The following is a 17,106-nucleotide window of genomic DNA, read 5'->3' as shown; positions in this document are numbered from 1 at the left end:
GAGCTAAGCAGTTTTAGACCTATTTCTAAGCTCCCATTCCTGTCTAAGATCCTCGAGAGGGTGGTTTCAGACCAACTGACACTCTTCCTGGATCAGAATAACATTCATGACAGGTTTCAGTCCTGTTTTCATAGACAACACTCTACGGAAACGGCTCTTTTGAAAGTGTCCAGCGACATTATGATGTCTGCTGATGCTGGGAAATCCACCGTGTTGGTTCTTTTGGATTTGTCCTCTGCCTTTGATACTGTTGATCACCAGGTCCTGCTGAATAGATTGAGGGATCATGTCGGACTGTCTGGGTCAGTTCTTCAGTGGTTTTTCTCATATCTGTCCGGGTGTAGCTTTAGCGTTTTTGCTAACCAGATAAGGTCAGAATCTGCGGACCTGTTATGCGGAGTCCCTCAGGGTTCTGTACTGGGCCCCATTTTGTTTTTATTGTACTTGATCCCTTTAGGTAGGATCATTCAAAGATTTACTGATGTCTCTTACCAGTTATTTGCGGATGACATCCAGCTTTACTGCTCCTTTAAGCCATGTGAGATTAAGAGGCTTGATTCCCTCCTCCATTGTTTGGCGGAAATAAAACAATGGCTAACGAATAACTTTCTTCAGCTCAACACAGACAAAACAGAGACATTGGTTATTGCCCCTGATGCCCATATTCCAGGTATTCAGCAGTACTTGGGAGACCTGGGCCAGTCTGCTAAATCATGTCTTCGAAACTTGGATGTCATCTTTGACAAAGACATCTTTGGTACAGCATTGTAAACAGCTGACGAGGAATTGCTTCTTTCAATTAAGAAACATCTCTAAGCTCAGGAAAATGGTGTCTCGAAATGATTTAGAGCTTATTATTCATGCTTTTGTGTCAACACGTTTAGACTACTTTAACAGTTTGTTATCATGTCTAAACAAGAAGGAGTTGCGTCGACTGCAGTTAGTACAGAACTCTGCAGCAAGAATTCTGACAAGCTAACAGGAGGACTCATATTTCCCCAATTTTAAAGGAGCTTCATTGGCTGCCAGCGTCCTTCAGGATCAATTTTAAAATTTTGGTTTTAACTTTTAGAGCTCTACATGGCCAGGCGCCTCCCTATATCTGTGACCTCATCCAGCCTTATGCCCCTGCCAGGGCGTTGAGGTCTGTGGACCAAAATTTGTTGATGGTTCCTCGTACCCGTTTTGCAACCAGAGGAGAGCGATCCTTCCAGGCTGTTGCTCCCAGGCTTTGGAATGGTCTCCCGCTCTCTCTGCGCTCACTGGACTCTGTCGTCACTTTTAAAAGCCAACTTAAGACCTTCTTTTTTACACAAGCTTTTGCTTAGCTTTTGGGCTGCTTTACTATCCTATGTTATGTTTTTAAATGTCTCGGCCATTGTCTGATGTATTGTGTGGTGTACTGTGCTTTTATATTGTGAAGCACCTTGTGGCTCTTGTCTGTGAAAGGTGCTATATAAATAAAATTTACTTACTTACTTCAGAGCAGCCGTTGTTTTTGAGGATGTTTATCGGCAAAATGATAATTTCTTTATGTTGATTACAGAACCTGCAGCAGGTCTGCAATCAACCACTTCTGCAGCGGCTCAGCTTGAAGCTTGAACCAACGAAGCAGTGCTCCGACCCACTGCTTTGTTGGTTCTCCGGTTCGCTGCTTTTCAGAAGCAGCAAGTCCGCTTCTCAATCCCTCTCAAAGCCATTAAAATATGTCAATCATGAGTCACTTTTGTGCGGATTTAAGTCACTAACTGTGACTCTTGTCTTCTTGCAGGCAAGAAACGAGAATCATCCTCTGTTCCGTTTGCACCCCTCCAAACTCTGCACCGCTCTCTCTGGAGTCAAGTTAGAAATAGAGTTTGGTCGGAATTAATAACTTCAAAGTGAACCGCCGTTTTAAATCAAATGGCACCTCTTTCCAAACATTGTAATACAGACAACAAAACATTTTTTTTCTCCCAAAATGAGAAGTCGTGCATGTTTTATGAATTACATCCTGACGTGCAGCGCAGCCGGCTGCAAGAGCTCAGCTCAGAGGCCATGTGTGGAGTTACATTTGTGTCATTAATATCTGAAAGGAAATGCCTTTGACAAAAACTACAGATTTTATTTATTTCTATTTATGTCCAGAGATCAAAGATCCACCATGTACAGATTTTATTGATTTTTATTTAAGTCCAGAGATCAAGGATCCGGTGACCAATTTCATATTTATTTACTTTAAGATTCAAAAACATGTAAAGCCTACTTTTAGTACACAGAAAATTCACAGGAGGTATTGATAAGGGAATCGATAAGAAATCGGATCGATAAGCGGAATCGATAATGGCATCGATATTGATAAAATCTTATCAATACCCATCCCTAATCATGAAGCACAGAAATCACAAACATGTAAAAACATCAGTACCTTATTGAGTTCTTCTATCCGGCGGATCAAGTAAGGGTTGCTGGAGGAGTTCTCAAAAAAGACATAATCTGAAACAAAACACACATCACAATCAAATTTCTGAGCCTGCATGATCAAGTGAAGACTAAATTAGAGATCAATTTAACTCACAGTAGGCATGTTCCACAGGGACAATGTACACACAGAAGCATGTGGAGAACTGTGATATATTTATTTATTTAGTAAAACTCGCATATAATGGATTCAGGTGGACTAGCAAATTTTGTCCGTTATAATCAAAATCCGTTATACATATGTAATGGATTAGTTACAGCCAGGAGGCTGAAGGATCTATGGGGAATCCCCAGGACCAATTAGGCTTACGTATCTCATTGATTAATCGCCTGACCTTGAATAGAGGCCTGCCTCATTTAATGACCAGGTCTTTGTCTGGAAAAAAAAATAAAGACCTGCCTGAAATAAGCACCATTAAAAATGTTACATTTGGTTGAGTTATTCTTTTTACTAAAACCACTGCAGAGTGGTACCATAAAATCTTAAAGCCTGATTTATGCTTCTGCAACTTCATAACTCTGTCGCAATGCAATGAAGCCAACATGCATGTGACCCTTTTAAAGTTCTCCATCGGGTCTTTATGGAATTTACAGCAGGAACAGTGGCTATCCTGGATTAATTTGTCCATCAATGAGCTCCATTTCTTTATAAAATCATCAACCTACAAACGAATGATATGGTACGTACAACTTCCCTCCATGAACTGCGGGTCATTTGAGCATCTTTTTACGACTCCGTGTAATGAAGTTTGCAAGCTTTTCTGCCAAATGTATTTGATCCATAATGAAATTATAATCAGCGAGCGCACTGCAAAAACTTTTAAAATATGATGGGAGAGGAGGGAGTAAAATGTAAAATGACAAATCACAGCCTTTACAGTCTCAGTTGTTTAACAGGTGCGCATCAGGATGCGGAGAGGGTTCACAGTAAAGTGGTTGCCTGGTTTGTCACACCCAAGGATGTGTGTGAAACTTACCACCATATTACAGCGCAGGCAACAAGCAGCATTTTGTTAATAATCACTGGCCTTGAATACCGGCCTGCCTCGTTTAGGTGCCATATCTGAGCATGGTTTGAAAAAAAATAAAGGCCCACTCTTATAATCACGGAAATACAATGCTCGCTTTCCTGCACCATACTAAAATATGAAATGGACAAAATGTAACGAAAAGGAGCAAAATGGAGCCTAAAATTACAATACATTTCGTTACATGCACTCACTCATTACAAAACAAACTTTATATCATAGATTACTCACGTAATAAAATATGCTTAATGCAAATTCATGAAATTAACATTTATTGTCCTCATTTCACTCCATTTCGTTACATTTCATCCATTTCGTATTTTAGCATAGCCACTGTTTCCTTGAATCAGCAAGAGTCAGTGCTGAACTTCATTTTGTACCTCTGTTACTGGGCACGTCCAGACTGCTCTGTAAGGTGGATGCCAGGAGTTTTTAATGGAAATACACTGTGATCAGACAGGACGTTTTGTCCAATGCGAACAAAAATACATTGTACAAACCATACAAAATCATTGTTACTTTTGCTTTTGTCCGGTGAACGCAAATATCCGGTTTATACAATGATGGTTTAGGTGAGTTTTACTGTGTGTGTGCATACACACACACACACACACACACACAGGTCCCTCGTTTAGCGCGGGAGTTGCGTTCTAAAAATAACCCGCGATAAGCAAAATCTGCGAAGTAGTCAGCGCTATTTTCTGCAATTATTATTAGGGATGGATATCGAGAACCGGTTCCTTTCGGGTATTGTTAAGAAATGATTCGATCCACCGACATCAATAAGCTTTGTGCTTAACGATTCTGTTATCGGTCCTTCAGAGTGGCCGTTGTTTTGGCGGGTGTTTGTCAGGAAAATGATCATTTCTCTACACTGATTACAGACCCTGCAGCGGGTCCTTAATCAACTTTTCTGCAGCGTGGCTTTGCTTTGAACCTTGAACCAATCGAAGCGTGGTTCGCAGATTGAAGCAATGCTTCGGTCGATTGCTTCGTTTATTTCTTTCTTTCGCTTAATTTTCCCCCGCTAAAACCCTAAAGAGCATACGTCTGTGAGTATTATTTACCTTTTCTATGTTAAACTGACCTGTTATGGTCTTCTGAAACAGTTGATAGATGCATTTTATAACTTAAAAATGGGAGCAATGCTAACACGTTAGCATGTCTATGGCATTTTCAATGTTAAAAGTTAGCATTTAGCAATTGCAGCCGTCATCACGTTCGGGCGCATTTGTTTTCAAATTGTAATATTCCTTAAATTTATTTTTGCTTATATATTAATAATCTAATGATTATTATATACAATTTTAGAGAAAGAGACAAAAAGAACCTGAATAGAAACACAACAGAAAATATATAATAGCAACTAACATAAATAAATAAATACATACAGAAATAAATAAATGTTTCCTGTGAACACCTAGTGACTCTTACACCTCCATTTCATCCCTGTCTTATTTAAGTTTAATGACAGTTTGTTTCGGTCAAACCATATTTTCAGTGTGTTCATTTCTTCAGTGATTTCCTCCAGAACTATCTGCCAAACTAGAAAACTGCTGCATCCTAGTAAGAGCAGAATACTACTGGAATGAATTTGAATAAGGAAAGTTGTATATTTTTTTCTCACCTAAATGGATTCAGCACTCACTACAGTTTATTGTCTGGAATAGTCCCAGATTGCATTTCAGAGCTTCTAGAATTCAAACATTTTCGTGCAGGTGGTGTTGGGGGGTAATTTTGGGTTTCAGCTTTTTTTGTTTTTCACCACTTTCATCCCTGAATATGAGTTGTGATTCACTTTTGTGCGGATTAAAGTTACTAACTGGGACTCCTGTCTTGTTGCGAGAAAGAAACGAGAATCGTCCTCCTTTCTGTTCACACAGCTCCAAACGTTGCGCGGCTCTCTGACAAGTCAAGATAGAACGATAGAATTCAGTCTGAATTAATAACTTCAAAGCGAAACACAGTTTTTTTTTTTTTTTATTTATGTCCAGAGATCAAGGATACAGTGACTAATTTCATATTTATTTACTTTAAGACTCAAGGAAATACATAGAAAACCTGTAAAGCCTACTTTTAGTACAAAATTCACGAGGTGTCGATAAGGGGATCGATAAGCAGAATCGATAATGGCATCGATATCGATAAAACCTTATCAATACCCATCCCCAATTATTATAGATGTTTTAATGCTGTAAAACCCCTCACTACACACTTTATACACTTTTCTCAAACAGGCATTAACATTTTCTCACTTTTCTCTCCTGTGTAAACACTTTTTTTCTTCTGGGCGAGAAGATTATAAACAGACACACGCAGAACACAATACGCGTGCTCTCCCTTCGCTCACTGCCTCCAGAGGTATGGATGCGGGACCCGTAAAGAATCCAACTCCTCTCTCGGTGGCCACGGAGCTCTGCGGCTGCGGTCAACATCCGCATCAAAACAGCGAGCATAGTCTGTGGACCTGTTGCCAGATTTGGCACAGCTCCGCACAGCAGACAGGAGGGCGGTGTGAGTGGCCCGCTGCTGCGTTTACCGAGCATGCAGACTCAGTAAGCACATCGGAGGCAGTGAGAGCAATCGCGGTGATGCCAACCGGTGCCGTGACCGGCCCACCTGATAAGGACGCAGAACACAATGCGCTGTAAAAAAAAAAAAAAGCATGCAAATTAGCACTAAAAAAATCCGCGAAACTGCGAGGCCACGAAAGGTGAACCGTGTTATAGCGAGGGACCACTGTGTGTGTGTGTGTATATATATATATATATATATATATATATATATATATATACACACATACACATACATGATGCTGCGCTCTTTCCGCTGCCCTTCTTCTCTACTGCAGAGAGTAGGTGGGGTGCACAGTGAGGTTCTGTGATTCTGCAATATGCATCTGCCTCAGGTTGATTTGTTTATGATACGTCATTATGACACTGCATCATTGTGCGTGATCTAGTCAACTTAACTTTTCTTGCTCACCTATGGTTTGAACTCTGTCTTCCACCATGCTTGCTTTCATTCTGCATGTGCAGTGTATAGGCAATCACATCATCGTCTTATTGTTAATATCACAGGATGATACTATGTGGCGCATCACAATCATAGAGATCCAAAGCAGGGCCAAGATCAAAAGGAGGAATTGTACTTTTCACACGTACGTTTGGACAAAGCAGTAATGGCTGCTGTGGAGATGTTCCTTAATCTCACTTGCATTCAAACACAAAACAATAGACACAACAACCGCGCTGCGATGCCTTGTTATTGGGTTTCTCCTTGTTGCCATTATATGGCTGGGAAGTCTCACACTAGCGTTACTTCTGGTTTAGGGGGCTGGACACAAACAACCCCTCACATGGCTCGGTGTATTTTCTGTGGTCAGTGGCCGGCATGATTACTCACTAGGCCTAATTCTTTCCAAACTTGTATCATTGCATTTTGTCAACGGGTGAAACCACCAGAGAATCCCAAATATTCTGGAGGCCAACATGGGTATACGCCCCCCACCCACCCATCAACTCTATGAACCTATATTTTTCTGAAGCCTTGGAGTGTCCCATTAATGAACTCAAATGTCATTTTCACAAAACAAATAGTTGCCATTTTTCAGAAGGCAAAAACAGCAAAATTTTTCACCGAGGTATATAAGATTACAGGTTATGCAAATATTGTTGTAGTTCAGATGCAATAGCACAACAGCAATGTCTAAAGTATTCTTAGGGTAAAACAATGTTAAAATGTTGCATTTGGATATACGTATTATCTCTTTTTAATGAAGCAAATAGAGGTATACCAAAATTGTCCGGTTTCATACTTATCAAAATATTTTTTTTCTTATGTTGAAAAATGACTCCAGCAAATATGTGTGTGGGTGTGTAGGAGGTGCACAGGTATACCCATGTTGGCCCGCGGACTAAAACTTGTGATGCAACGTGTGTATCCAGCGCCTATCTTTAAACAAAAAAGCTGCACACAGCCAAAACTGACTCAAAAAAAAATGAATAAATCTGTAGTCATTGTGACATTAGGGTCATTTCATGTTAATTCAACAAATATTTGAAGGGCCACATGCACTTTGTCTCAGATTTCTTTCATTTTTAATCAAATATTCCCAGACTATTCAGAACAACAAATCTGAAGTTTGAGGCCTGTAGGCCAAGTAGTTTCTGAGATATGGCCAATTTAGTGTGCATGGAGTCTGCCCTTTTTTAGGCAAAAATTATGACCATCATTTCTGGAACCATGTTCAAGGTAGAATATCTCAGCAAATAATGGACATAGAGGCCTGAAATTTTCTGTGGCAGTTGTCATGGACACACAGACTTTGACTATAGTCAAACAGCAGACATTGACACTAAGCTGTGAAGTTTATGTATGCTCAAACTATGGAAAATATTACACTGACTATTGCGAGCATCCATGTTTGAGACACTGAAGCATACCATTACACTCAAAGAAGGCTTTCCATGGTGCATGATGAGTGTGATGTTGTGTGATGTGCCTTTCAGGCCTCTAGGTCCATTATTTGCTGAGATATTCTACCTTGAACATGGCCCCATAAATGACGGCCATAATTTTTGCTTAAAACAGGGCAGACTCCATGCACACTAAATTGGCCATATCTCAGAAACTACTTGGCCTATAGGCACATAGGGACAACAGGCCTCAAACTTCAGATGTTCTGTTGTTGTTCTGAATAGTCTGGGAATATTTTATTAAAATTTGAAGAAAATCTGAGACAAAGTGCGTGAAGCCTTCGTTGAATTAACATGGAATGACCCATTATACCAGAGTCCCAGTTTATCAGTTACAGTGTCCCAGTTTATACAGGTACAAAAGATGTAAATACACATGCGCCCACAGCTTATCCGTGTACATCATGGGTTAAAGCAATAAATTTTCTTCTGACTGAAATTTTTTCCTGGCAAAAATCAATGCCAGCAATTCCCTAAAATGTGGCGTAGTGGGGGCACAGACTCTTTTTTCCTCAATAAATACAATAAACACATTATACAGCATACAAATCTATTCTAAAAACCCTCTAAAGAGAGACAAAGCATAAAAAGAATGCAAAACTTGAACGTAAAGGTACATAAAAAGGGTGGTGGGGAGCGGGGTGTAGTCTTGATTGTGGGGGATCTGGGGGTGCCCCCCCAGAACCTTTTTTTTAAGGATGAAGTCAAATTTTGTGTATTCTGGTGAATTTTAACAGGTATGATGCCCTCTGAAACAAATAAAACTCACTTCAAAGTATGGGGGTCTGGGGGATCTCCCACAGAAATCTTTTAAAAGAGCAAGTCAAATTTTGTATATTCTAGTGAATTTTAATGGGTATGAAACCCTCTGAAACAAAGAAAACTCTCTTCAAACTATGAGTGCTCCCCCAGAAATTTTTTAAAAGAGCAAGTCAAATTTTGTATATTCTAGTGAATTTTAATGGGTATGAAACAAAGAAAACTCACTTCAAACTGTCAAGTAAAAATTCTTTGTCTTCTGTAGTATTTTGATTTGTTCTAATCCAGTGAATGCACCAAATGGGTGCTGTGTCGCTGGCTGTACAGTCAATAAAATACAAAATTAGGGCCTAAAGCAACTGACAACATTGTTCTACTGTGCCAAAGTAACGGTCACCAGTTCTGAAAACGCATGCGCACTGAGAAACTCAAAACTGGCGTATTCACATTTAATTGGTAAAATGCTCTCACTCGTAAAACAGACTAGGGCTGCAACTAATGATTGTTTTAGTAATTGATTAATCATTTTTTTTGTTGTTGCTTTTTTTTAACTTACAAGCGAGTTTTTCCATTCTTTCTTTAAGCGAGTTATTTAAAGGCCTTTGTCACGCAACATCAACGTTTGAGCTTGTAATAAAGTTATGTTATATTCTCGTCAAAAACATACCTGGAGTAATGTTTTATTTTGCACATATATACATCACCGACACCACAGAGATTTCCATCAGGTTTGACCAGATTATGAGCATTTTTAGATGCCTACAGAAACTCTCTCAACCACTGACAACATATTACAGCAAGAGGCCACAAAAGTATTTTAAAGACCTGACTAAAGTGTAATATGTGATCTTTAATAAGATATGTTCATGAAAAAGACATAAATGTGCACTTTACTGCATTTTATTTTTTTTTCTTGTGTAAAAACCCAGCTTAGATGTGGTTTGACCGAAACAAATTGTCATTAAACTTAAATAAAACAGGGATGAAGTGGAGGTTTAAGAGTCACTAGGTGTTCACAGGAAAACAGTTATTTCTATATTTATTTATTTATGTTCATTGTTAGTTGGTTTTACCTTTTCTGTTGTGATGTTGTGTTGTCCGTTTCTCTAAAATTGTATTGTAGCAATATTAGTTATTATTACTTTTGTTGCTGCTGCTATTATTATTATTAATATATAAATAAAAATAAATAATATTACAATTAGTAACACATTTGACTCTTTTACAACAACAAACGCTAAGCCATTAATTATTTATTATACAGAAAACAAATGCACACAAATTGTGCTGAGATGCGAACAGCTTAATGCTAACTTTAACATTGAAAACGCCATAGACATGCTAATGCGTTATCATTGGTCCTGTTTTTAAGTTATAAAATACATCTATCAACTGTTTTAGAAGACCATAACAGGTTGGTTTAATATAAAAAGGTAAATATTATAGAGCCCGACCGATATATCGGCCGGCCGATATTATCAGCCGGCCGATATTATCAGCCGATATAAGCCCTTTTCAAAGTACTTACCATCGGCTGAAATTTTGCCGATAAAACGCAGATAATTTCTCATAAACAGAACAGTTACTGAAATAATGTTTGTGTCAGCAATGTAAAATGTACTTGCACCGTTTGTCCAGTAGATGGAGCTCTGACTCCATTCAACTGAGAGCTGCTTACACCCCTGCTTAAATGTGTTCATCACCGCCCCCGTAGTTCACCGTCACACTGCACTGATCGGCTTGATAAAAGCATACAAGTAAGTTTATAAAGATGTTGTTTGTAATAACTTTGCCACCACGACGCACGAAGCCTCCGCTCCTCTTTCTATGACAAAAACTCCTGTAACAGTGGAATGTGCCGTTCATTTCCAAACTGGACGCTGTGTTTTATCCGGGATGTCGTCTGACTAGCACAGGAATTGTGAAAAGACGTGGACATCAGCACTTTTTCGGCACATTGAGACAGACGTGCGGAAGAATTCCGTGCGTCACGGCGGTGCCGCATGGCGCGTAGTAACGCCGTGATGAAGCCTCACGGGACATGTTCTGGCATGTCCAGGCACATCCACAATTTCTCGGATAATCACTCGATGGAAAAACCACCGACAGCTGTCTGAACGCCATCTCAAAGCCGTCCTGTGAGACCAAAACGGAGGTGGTTTTGTCTCGCTCCAGTAGCGAATCCATCGTGACGCGCGAAGCCGCCACTCGGCTTTCCATGACAAAATCTCTTGTTAAAAGTGAAATCTGCCGGAAAATGGTTGATGTCCAGCTCTTGTGATAACCAGAGAAATGGCACACAATGGTCACAGATCCAGATAGCCATCCGTTTAGAAATGAAATGGTCGTTCAACCTGTCGATGATTCAGAACTCGTGTCAGTTAGAGACTAGGGATGAGACGATTAATCATTTTGCGATTAATCACAATGAAGACCATTACGATTAATCATAAGAGCTCCTCAACATCGTCATGATGACATTCTTAAGAAAATGTATTATGCCAGTAGCTGGAACGTTAGACCAAGTGATGCAACTCGCACAGAAAACAAAAATAAAGTTACACCTGCAGCAAACACATGGCCATAGATATACAGTAACTTAGACACCGCATTGGGCTCCAGAACGGATAATGTGGTATCTAGGTTACTATTTATCTATACGTGTGGCCACCAGAGGCAACAACATAAAGCAGCCATTGCTTTTGGCTGCAGTCAAATGTCACTGGCTGCACACCGCTAGCTGTTATCTGAGAGCGAGAGAAAGTCGCGTACCGCCGCGGCCGCCAAAATGGGTGAATTTAAGCTACCATAGTATTTATGTGGATTCTGATACAGAATTACCGTTTAAACATTTGATGGATTTTCACGTTTGATGGATTACTCCGCACCCTGACCACTGTTGGAGCGACGCTGCCCCGGCTCAACGGTAAGCCTCGCTGACTTAATTACCTACAGAAAAATAAACTGTGCAAACTATGGAACTGAATTAGAATGGGAATAACCCCCTTGTGTCTGATGATTTGCGGACATTCATGCTGTTATATGGTCACAAATAGCCGTTTTACGGTTCCGCTAACGTATTGCCGTAAAACTCCTTTTTACAAAAAAAGCTCAATTTGCAACCTCATAACCAGCATGAATGTCTGCAAATCATCAGACATAACCGGGTTATTCCCTATGTCTCACTTTGATAAGTCTCAATTTATCCCTTTTTAATAAGCCCCTGTTTTTTTTCTTCACATCAGGTTTTCCACACTGAGATATTCTGTAAGAGCAAACTCATGGCATGAAAATGCTTTTTCACTCAATTTGGTGGGTCACATGACAGTCGCTTTGACATTGTATACTCCACTATATACATGAATGAGACAAATACTTTCACCGTGGCTTGCGTGGCTGTTCAAGGAGAAGTGCCCCGTAAAAGCGTCGCAGCAGGTGGGTTAACAACAGTCTTTCATATTAATATCTTTAATATGATGCATGTGTGCGCGCAAAGCTCCTAGCTTCACCACTGATCAACTCCCATCTTTAACTTAACTTCATAATGAAATGAATTGAGGATCAGACTCTGGTGTTGTGGCAGACATAGTGTGTTTGACCAACTCATGGTATTTTCTATCTGGACTGGGACGAACCAATTAATTAAAGTCTATTACATGAATAGAATTTATATTCTGTATTTGTTTTAACAAATATGGCTGTACAAATGTGGGACCGAGTTTGAATAACTGTAACAGCACAGTAATAACACAGAAAATGCAGATTTATGGTGAAACTCTCTTGAAAACATTGATCATGTCCACATTGATTTCTACTGATGTCTGGTTGTTAGAAGCTAACCAAGATGGTGGCGCTCTGGCAACAGCCAGTGAATGAGCGGATCGCCGTGGTCCTCCATCTAGTAAGTAAATAAAAATCGATGGTTTGGATCCATTGGCTTAAATCATGTGCCACACAACCAGGAAACTAAGGTAAATCACTGTATAAGCTTCATTTTAAAAAGTTTCTTTCCATTTACACAGCTAAGCACGCACATTTTCCTCCGTAGGGATTCTCTCCATGCTCCCACACGCTTTGTGTTTTTTTTTTTTTTTTGCTTGCCCGCACCAACACATAATGTAGCTGGTTAGCCTGTGACTGTGTTCAAAATCAATGTAGCACTGATTAAAATCACTATTTGACCCAAGTGACAGGATGAACCCAAAGGGCATCTAAAAATAGAACCCAGACTGGAAAGCATCAGAGTTCCCCTTTAACCAAGAATGCTCCCAGGTTCTGACGAGGCCATAACCACAAAATTTTTTTTCCTGCATTCCACTTTATGTGCACATTTTCAATTTCACTGTCCCATTCAAAAGCAGGCTGTGGGGCATTATTGTGTATAGTTAATTTCAGGAAATGGGCTAAACAGGTAAATTATGACTAAAATGATCAAACTTTATGAGCAACCGTTACCTTTAGAAAAAGATGGACTGAGCCACATAGCAAATTTATATTCCGCTTCAGGAATTCTGAAGAACAGGCTGTCTGTGTGTACATTTACCATTGCACTGTATGAGTACACAAAAACTCAACAAACAATGCAAGGCCCAAAACATGCATACTGCCTTTTTTCTGTTGCAAGAAATCCTACAACACATTATTCGTATATGAAAGATGCACAAATTCTAGGGAAATGCACCTACACTTGTGGTTAGAATGCAAACTGATGATGATGCTTTTCTGTCAAAATACTTATTTCATAACTCACTATTCTGTAAACTACTAATGCAGCATATGAAGGGGTGAACAAGGAAGCAATTTCAGACAAATGCAGCACACAGACCTCAAATGCTGCATTCATCTGCTACCTCTTATTACTTCTGCCAGCGCCAAGATCGTTACGCCATCCTGCATGTTTATTAGTTTGTCTTCAAGGATTGCCCTAAATGTTTTCTGCTGACTGCCACGAGCCACAGTGGAAGGATTACCTTTATAAAGATGATGTCCCATTAAATTTTGTCCTGTCCATTTGAGGATAGCAGAAATTTGTTTTTCCCTCCACTTTCACATTCTGACATCACTGAGCCCTTGACTGAGTGACCTTTATGACATAGCTCACAACAGATGGACAAGCGAGTTTCACATGTGTGTTCAAGTACTGAATTTTTTGCAGTATAAGAAATAGGGATACAAACATGCAGTAATGGTGTTCTTGGTGCAATATTCCAGGAATGTTAATCTGTATTACAAATATTTTTAATATAGGACTTAGTCCTGTTTTGCGAGCTTTCAAAGTCAGACCAGTTAATGAATATTAAGTTATTAAAGACCCATTTAATGACAAGAAAACAAGCTTTAAGTTCCAGGAGGAGGTAGCATTTACAACAGTGAAGGCAATATTGACAACAAAATTATGTTCATTATCATTAGACCAAATTTGTGGCCAAGAGAATTGGTAGTTAAAAGCTAATTGTTAATGCATCACTTATTCTTGCTTCTTGTCTACAACGATTGTTTTAATAAACTGAAGACAAAGGACAACTCTGACTGCTTACAGTCCAATCTGGCAAACCTGAACTCCAACATATTTGTGAAATCCACAAAGTAAACATCCAGATCCAAAACAAAAGCTTTTCATGTTTTAAGTGACTACAGCATCATGCAACTCTGAAATGTCTTCCAACACTGATTCAAGACACCAGAGATTGGGACCACAGCTTGAGCTGACCCGGTCTAATAGCATACTGGCACTCGCCAAGGAGGTGGTTTAGCTGGTGGCATTGTTGTGCACCGAAACTGCCACTGCTGTGCTGCCATAAAATGCAGATGGTCTCAGCTGAGCTGCTACCAAGAGCTGCTCACCCGACATCAAATGTCTCAGCTCTACTACCAGCTCACCGCTCATCTACCATTGATTACACTGACTCAAACACTATCAAATACCACTCTTCTGGCACCTATTGTCTTGTGTACGCTGCTACAGAGTATCACTCCTCAGGCCTCAGCGATCTCAGCTCTGACACTAGCAAGTACTATTCTCACGGCATCAACTACCTCAGCTCCAACAGTACCAGACCGGAAAGTTTGTTGTGCATGGAAAAGTTCTTCCCACAAGATCCACATCAACGTATCATGTATGCTTCTAGGCAACTGAAAACTTGCATCTTGGACCGTCAGTTCAAACCTGTCACATCTTTCTTGTTTATTGGTTACTCTTTACGGCCTGTGTCCATTAATCTGCACGCATGTAAGAATTGTCGCCCCTCCTTTTTCAGGAACTGTGCAAAATCTTACTCGTTTGCTACTTGCTGCAATCAGTCCATGCAGTTGTAAAGTCAATCAAAACATCTCCCTGATGCACTCAAACTTTCCAGTCTGGCAACAGTAGTCGCCACTGCTCCTAAGGCCTCAACTACCTCGGCTTCATCACTAGCGAGCGTCACTTCTCCACCACCCCTTTGACTACTATGGCTCTCCGCCAGTAGCAACCCCCCTTACAGATTTCCCGAGACTTAAACTTATTCCTGCTTCTCCGACAGGACTGGCGAAACATAGTTCTCCCAGCAGGTCACCAGGTTCAGGGTCATACTACACAGGTCTTGGACGTTAGCAAGCCAGAACAGGTCCATGATCCTCTGATTTCATACCTGGATCTAGAACTTCAGCTGGGTATCAGTTGGTGACTATGGCCAGGACACTTTGCAGAACATCAGCTTGAATCAAGGAGACCATCGCCCTGGTGTCCACTACGCTCCCTTTACTACTAACCCTCGGTGTCTCCCACCAAGTCCAACTGGTTTGAGGCGTTATGCTTAAATGGGCTATTGAAAAAGACGCATTTAGAGATGTAGTCTTTAAGATGAATTCGCTCCTAAAGGACACATCAATAATCATGGCAGAGATATACACTCAAAGTGCCCCCTTTTAATAGAAGATGACTTAACACGCATTTGCATCCCGATTATGAGTGTGAAACACCACGAGAGGCGACGATTATTTGATGCTGAATTCCAGCAGCCTGCTAACAGGCTAGCTAACAGGCGGTGCTAATTCGCTGATTAATTAATGCACTTGTGGCCACACTGTGGGCAAAGCGCACGCCGGTACCCAAAACCGAATGTTACCGAAAGGACTGGATGAAGAGAAGTGGCAGGAAAGAGAACCGGCGCTGATGCTAACGTTAGCAAAGTGGTCAGTCGCGCGAACTGCTGCCTGCAATTAGATGCGAATACAAAGACAGTCTCACCGCGTCCTTAATAACAGCTTAATAAATCATCTCGTCACAAGTCTCCCTTTTGATATAAACACCGCCACGTCCGCGGTGTAATTAAGAGAGAAGTAACATGCGGCAAAAAGCGCTAACAATGGAAAAGTGTTTACAGTGGCAGCTAGCTGCTTAGCTCGCGGCTAGCTGCCGTGGCCACGACACACGCGAGGCCTGACCCATTTTGGAGCCCAAATTTTCACCAAATTTCTACCTTCACACCGCGATTTAACGCATAGCTGCGAGAGCAGCACCGGGGAATCTTGCCGCTAAATGTGCACGGAGCGAAACGTGAAGATGATAACTCCCAAGAAGACAAAACAAGAAGCGGTTTGTGTGAGATGATAAAGATCCACATTGACATAGTTACGTACCTCCGACCCGGTACATGTTGGCCGCCATTTCTGCCCTCCTGGAGTGTTAACGTAAACCATAAACTAAGAGGAATCAATAAATAAATAAAATTAAAAAAAAAAAAAACAATAAAAAGTCAAATTCTGACAATGTAATAATTTACGACCGTCGAGACTCCAGATCAATAATCAATCGGGAGGATTGAACCTCCCGCCCCCCCTCCTTCACACAGGAGGTTTTACAGTCAACTCGGAGCTGAAAGAAGTGTGAGCCGAAAAAAAAAAGAAAAACACTGACTGCTGGTGACGCCGCCAGGAGCGTAGCTGCAAGAACGGGGGGCGAGGGGGTGTCTCAGGGCCACCCTCTTCTTCTGTGAGGAGTTAGGATAGCTGGCGTTCAAGGACTTGCATTACTGCCACCCAGTGTTTCGGTCGAGTCAGTAAACATTGAGTTCAAGGGTATTCGCCTTATTGAGGTTTCAAATCCTGCAAAATCTCACAAAATTTCAGAGAGGTTGCCGCTCTGCAAGATGTCATTAACACTGAGAACTGCACTGAGTTGGTCTGATAACGCTGCAATTTAACCGCTGGACACGGTCAACAGCATTAACATCGCAACATAAAACTCTTTGTATATTGTGCCTAAAACTCTTGTGAATATATTGTCTGGGTTTTTAAACGTTATTGTGTTTGTTTTATGTAAAAATGCGAGAAGCTCAGGTTGTTTCACTGTTATTTTCAATGGGAATCGCCTTGAGCTGCGATCGGTCCTTGCTCGTGTC

The 17,106-nt window shown here is 40.6% G+C and overlaps 1 protein-coding gene across 5 annotated transcripts in view; it reads right to left on the bottom strand.

Annotated features, from left to right (window-relative positions):
- mta3 (metastasis associated 1 family, member 3) overlaps positions 1 to 16,583 on the bottom strand; it is a 92,071-nt gene extending 75,488 nt beyond the window's left edge. For all 5 annotated transcript variants that reach the window (XR_004566363.1, XR_004566364.1, XR_004566365.1 and 2 more), the window contains exons 1-2: positions 16,346 to 16,583; positions 2,408 to 2,475 (exon numbers count right to left, since the gene is read on the bottom strand). Coding sequence is in view for 2 of the 5 variants with exons in the window: in XM_034193320.1 (XP_034049211.1) it covers positions 2,408 to 2,475; positions 16,346 to 16,373 (96 nt within the window). In the remaining 3 variants the exon portion in view is untranslated. The remainder of the gene's footprint in view (positions 1 to 2,407; positions 2,476 to 16,345) is intronic.
- Between the last annotated feature and the right edge of the window lie 523 nt (positions 16,584 to 17,106).

Source organism: Thalassophryne amazonica, chromosome 18 (assembly GCF_902500255.1).
Source record: "Thalassophryne amazonica chromosome 18, fThaAma1.1, whole genome shotgun sequence".
NCBI lineage: Eukaryota > Metazoa > Chordata > Actinopteri > Batrachoidiformes > Batrachoididae > Thalassophryne > Thalassophryne amazonica.
The sequence above is the reverse complement of the archived record's forward strand: the minus strand, read 5'-3'. Positions and strand labels throughout refer to the sequence as shown.